The following is a 5,452-nucleotide window of genomic DNA, read 5'->3' as shown; positions in this document are numbered from 1 at the left end:
GGAGCAGGAGGGGCGGTTTCAGCCCCGAGAGAAGGGGCTCAGCCTCATCGAATGCGCCGCCGAGGTGAGGAGGTGGGGGGCCGAGGAGCTGGGCAGGGTGGGTGGAGGCAGCCTCCTCGGGGCAGGAAATACGTGTGTTTTAAATAAACTCCGAGGTACAAGGGAGATACACGTTAACTTGGAGAAGTTAATTCTGCTCACTGTAAACGCCAATTGCCATTTAATTGTCTTAATCTGTGGTTATTACATAGACTACATCAGAGAACTCTGACTTAAAAGGCAAGTAAGATATTTAGGAATTTAATATTTATTGATAAACTTCGAAGTGAACACAGAAACCACAGAAATGTGTTATTTTCATCTCGGGAGCTTTCATACCACTGCAGGAAAGGTGAGATGTCAAGTAGGGAATTCAGAAACCGTGATGTGACCAGCTTTTCATTATTAGTCTGGGGAAATGAACCTAGAAATGCTCGGGTGTGCAGCAGCAAATAAAAGAAGCATAAATATTTCCATGTTAATGACCAGAGTTCCTTACTGTGTTTAGGGCAGGCTTACATTTCTGCACGTGCTTGAATGTCTTTTAGAAAGGTCCTTAATGGTTAACAAAGTAAGTCTCTGAAATCAGTCTGGGTGTTTGTTTTGAAAACAGATCTTTTGTTGTTTAAATATTGACACACAAGCAGAGAGGAGAATAAACTGAGTTTTGTCATCTCTTTCTGTAAGGTCAGGAGTCACTGTGTGTTCATGCACTTGGTAACTATTGTCTTAAAATAACGAATGCATACTTGGAAATGTGGTTGTGCTGGGTTTTGCACCACTGAGACTTAAGACCTGGCTGAAATCCCTATACCTGGATGTGTTTTGAGTCTCAAGTGTCTAAATTAAATTTAAGTTAAGAGAAATTAAGTATTTAAGGATAAAAGAATTGCTTCCCGTTGATCTAAGTAAGAGATGGCTTAGGGAGTGAGCAGTCGCAGTCATCACTGCTGCAACTGAGTAATTTTGACTTGGCTTTTCTTGTGACAGAATGAAAATACTCTGTGTCCAAGACAAAGGAATGCCAAGGTGGAAGATCTTTGGAGTTTGACCAACTTCTTTGGTTTTGCAACGGAAACATTTGTTTTGGCTGTGAATATTCTGGACAGATTCTTGGCTCTTATGAAGGTATTTTGTGGGGAGAGGACCTGGTATAGTGTCAGCTGGGAGGGAGTATGTGAGCTTCCTGTGAACTTCCTGCTCTGACAAAAAGGGCAAGGTTGTGATCTAGGATGTAACTGTGGCTGTTTGCACATTCTTTGCTGACTGTGCAAACGTTATTGAAGTCCACCTTTGGAAAACCTGATGTCGAGTACAGTTCTTGCTAATAAAGGCAAATAGTAGCATTGTTTATTTCCTGTCTGTGGCTTTCACCATGTAAATGTAGAAGTCTAAGATGGAACAAAGAAGGTGCAAAACCATTTGTGTTACAGACTGTTTCTAGGTACTGTGTTAAAGCTTAGCTTAGGACTGGAAATAATACCAAATGATCATTTCATGGATGTTTTTCTTTTTGTGCTGCTGTATGGCAGACAGTTTGAACATAAACCAGTTCCCATTATTAAGTTGGCAGAAAAAACAAAGTTGAATCAGTGTTCTGGTCTGATTGAGATTGCACAAAATGATAGGCTGGTATATGGGGGAGAAGAGCAGAGGTAGGAATGAATCCTTGGAGGCATGGGACTGCCTGGAACAGGCTCAGGCTGGATTTGTATTGGCTTTAAGTGAGAGCGAGTGAGCACTGCTGCTTGCAGAAGCTGGTATGACAGTTCTAACGGCAGCCTATTTGATGTGTAGTGCTGTGGAACAATTTCAATTGAGGGTTCTCTGCTGTTGAACTTATTTCCTCTGACTTAGCTATGGCAAATTGATACTGCTTTATTTGCTCTGCCAGCTGTGTTTGGCTGAAACTGAAGTGATGAAACTAGTTATGAGTAGGCAAGGTCTATGAGTTAGTTGACGTCAGGTCTAGCTGAGATAAGCAAATCTTTCTATTGAACTTTGAAAATGCAAAACAGCTCACCTATGCTAGGTGATTTGTTGGTACTGCTGTTAGGTAAGTGTGGTGTTTAAGGGGGGAGGTATTTATAGTGCTTCTTCTTATTTTTAGGTGAAACCAAAGCATTTATCTTGCATTGGAGTTTGTTGTTTCCAGCTGGCTGCCCGAGTAGTCGAAGAAGAATGCAATATTCCGTCTGCTCACGAGATCATCCGGATCAGCCAATGTAAATGCACTGTGTCTGACCTGAAACGGATGGAAAAGATAATTTCAGAAAAGTTGCACTTTGATTTTAAAGCTACTACTGCCTTAACCTTCTTGCACTTGTACCGTACTATTGTACTCTGTCATACCTCAGAAAGGTGAGTTGAGTTGCACACTGGTGGTGGTGGTGGTGTGTAATTTGCCAAGCCCTTTTTCACTGCCTCTTAAATGATTATGGCCTTGGCTGTAGAGGAGGCAGTTACTTAGTTTTTGCTTCCTGACAAGTAAATGCTTGTTGGCACACATGCTGCTTCTCTTGGGTGTCTTACAGGAATGAAGTATTGAATCTCGACAAATTGGAAGCACAGCTAAAAGCTTGCAACTGTCGTCTAGTCTTTTCTAAAGCAAAAGTAAGTGGAAGCAGCTTTCTCTGACTTCTGAGTAGCTTTTGATTCATGTTACGTTGAGTGTTGTTTTTTTTTCTGTCCTTCTAGCCATCTGTCTTGGCCTTGTGCCTTCTCACTCTAGAAGTTCAGACTTTGAAATCTGTTGAGCTGTTTGAGATCCTTCTGCGTGTTCAAAAGCATTCTAAGGTAAATATTTTTCATGGATTGTTTTTGCGGTTTTTGGGACTGGTGTGATTAATGATGCACAATGTTACATTAAAGGGACCCCTGCTGTCAGTGTGCAATCTTTACAGGTACTGTTTGGCATCAGCTGAAATAAGCAATGAAATGGGTCTTTAAGTATCTGTCTGCAATTCTTGTAACTGAGACATTTTTGTTGCTAGAAAGCCAAATACAAAAAAACCCCTCCTGCTTAGAGAATGAAGTCAGGTAGTCATTTTGCACTGGAACATCTTGGCAGCTGCTTGGCAAGCAGAAGGGTTATGGTTTAAAAAAGAAAGCTTAAATGTATAAAATCAGAAGAAATGACGACTTAATGCCTACACAGGCTTTAACAAGAAGGTGATTAACTTGTACAGTTCTAGTTGTATATTGTAAAGAAACTTCACATAGGTTTGTAGGACTACAATGGCTGATGGGCTGGTTATTCTTTTTGCGTGAATAACCAACATAGGATTTATAGCTTCTAGCTGGATGCTGGATTAACTTTGTGGTCTGGAACATGCTTTTCACTCTTACAGTCAAATTGTAACCCAGTTTCCTGAGAGGTGGAAGTAGTTCCTTAAAGCATGAGATTATTCCATTTTTTAAAGGGCATAATCTCTGTTTCATTGTTCCTTTGGAAGTGATAATGAAAATGTTAACAGCAACTGGCAGTCAAAATGTCAATTTAAATGTCAGTGTGAACATTTCAAGGCAGTGTAGGGGAGTTCACTTTAAAAACAGCCCAACTTTGACTTATCACTCTTGATCTTGACTGATACTTTCAAGTACTTTCCAAGAAGGCAAAATGGAGGAAGGGGTTAACTTTAGACCCTGTGTGTAATAGACTAAATAGGTTCTCTCTTTGCTTTTCAGATAACTGATAGTGACCTACTTTATTGGAGGGAGCTGGTCTCAAAATGCCTAGCAGATTATTCCTCTCCTGAATGTTGCAAACCTGATCATAAGAAGCTAGTTTGGATTGTTTCAAGACGTACAGCCCAGAATCTACAAAACAGTTACTACAGTGTTCCCGAGTTGCCAACGATACCAGAGGGTGGATGTTTCAATGAAAGCGAGAGGTTGGTAAAACTTAATACCAGGACTATAAAACTTATACTAGGCTCACTTACTAGTATTTGGGGGGAAAAAAGGCCAGCTTTGAAAATACTTATGGACTTAAAATAAACCTTAAAAAGAAGGGGGGGACTGTAAGTGCTTTGCAGGATGGGGAAGAAGCATTCTTAAGGCAAGGATGATTACAAAGAATACAAGTCTTCTGAATTTATGCTTGGTATCTTGACTGCTGGCTGCTTGGTTGGTAGGGTATTTTTGGCATTGGAAGAATTACCTTGTTATGGTTTAAACCTTAGTGCTGAGAAGCATGTAGATCTGGGCTGTTAAACTGGGAACAGAGAAGCATGCAAGAAAACAGAGGACTGAGGAGTCCTCTGCCATTTTGAAAGGGTTGTGCTTTGTTTGAATTACTTTTCCTCCTGTTCCTGGTAGTGAAGACTCCTGTGAAGATATGAGCAGCGGAGAAGAAAGCCTTAGCAGTTCTCCTCCGAGTGATATGGAAGGCACCTTCTTCTTCGAACTTGAACCTGAAAGAAAGTGGCAAGCTCTTAGCTGTCAGTCTTAGCATTGTCTTGATTGTATTAGGTTGAAATTTTTAATTCACCATAGAGTCTTTTGGCAATAATAAGTGAGGTGGTAATGTATAACTGTATTAAGGCAAGAATTGCTGTGGTACGTAAATGCCTTGGTTTGTTGCTGTAATTTTAAGGAAGGCAAAAAAATCCCATTCAGGTACCCAGTTCAGCAAAAAAGTTCATGTATAGTTCTCTTGTCAATAAGCATAAATGTAGTTCTGTATCTGTCCAAAATGCTTAGCGGCTAAACACACAAGCAGTAATGGAGGCTGGCAGCATACTGGGCTGTGTTAACAGAAGTATAGCCAGTAGATTGAGGGAAGTAGGGTTTTTTTCCTCCCTTTATGTGGCATTCTCATTTGCAACGGTGACCAGTTTGGGGCTCAAGATGTTGATCAATTTGCACAAGTTCAATAGGGAGCTGCCAAGATGGTTAAGTGATGTGGGGCACAGGACCTGTGAGGAGAGGCTAAGCAAAAAGAGCTTATTCAGCCTGGCAAAATGGCCTTTGGGGGTGGAAATGGGACTGAACAGCAGCCTTTTGGTATTAAAGAGGAGGAGACTACTTCAGGTTCTTGACTGAGAAGCATGGAGCAAGAATTGAGAGGCTTGCATTAAACTGAAATATGAAGTTCTCAGTTAATGGAAGGAGTTTGCTCCTTGGTGTCAGTTAAACATGGAAGTGGACCAAGAGGACAGGCTGTGCAGTCTGTCCTGGGGAGTACTCAGGATTCAACACTGACCCAATCCCATGCGTGCTTTGGATTCCGTGTTGACCCTTCTTTGAGCCAGGAGGATGGGTGAGAGTCCTCTTGAGGGCATCTCCACTCTTAGCTAGCTTGATCTAATCCCAAAGTACTGAGTAGGCTGTGTGGAATAAGATGTATCTGTAGTACCAGACTGAAATGATTTACTGTCAAATGCTGAAAGCGCTTTATCGCTTGACATGC

General features: G+C 41.3%; 1 protein-coding gene across 1 annotated transcript; it reads left to right on the top strand.

Annotated features, from left to right (window-relative positions):
- Window positions 1–4: 4 nt before the first annotated feature.
- On the top strand, window positions 5–4,679 carry CCNG2 (cyclin G2; the record flags this gene model as incomplete). Its single annotated transcript, XM_010018174.1, has 7 exons — window positions 5–64; window positions 1,030–1,167; window positions 2,150–2,400; window positions 2,574–2,652; window positions 2,737–2,835; window positions 3,727–3,932; window positions 4,360–4,679. Coding segments are annotated over 7 exons (966 nt in total), but the record flags the coding sequence as incomplete, so codon positions are not given.
- Window positions 4,680–5,452: the final 773 nt, after the last annotated feature.

The sequence above is a fragment of the Nestor notabilis genome, unplaced genomic scaffold (genome assembly GCF_000696875.1).
Source record: "Nestor notabilis isolate BGI_N333 unplaced genomic scaffold, ASM69687v1 scaffold12597, whole genome shotgun sequence".
Classification (NCBI taxonomy): Eukaryota; Metazoa; Chordata; class Aves; order Psittaciformes; family Psittacidae; genus Nestor; species Nestor notabilis.
The sequence above is the reverse complement of the archived record's forward strand: the minus strand, read 5'-3'. Positions and strand labels throughout refer to the sequence as shown.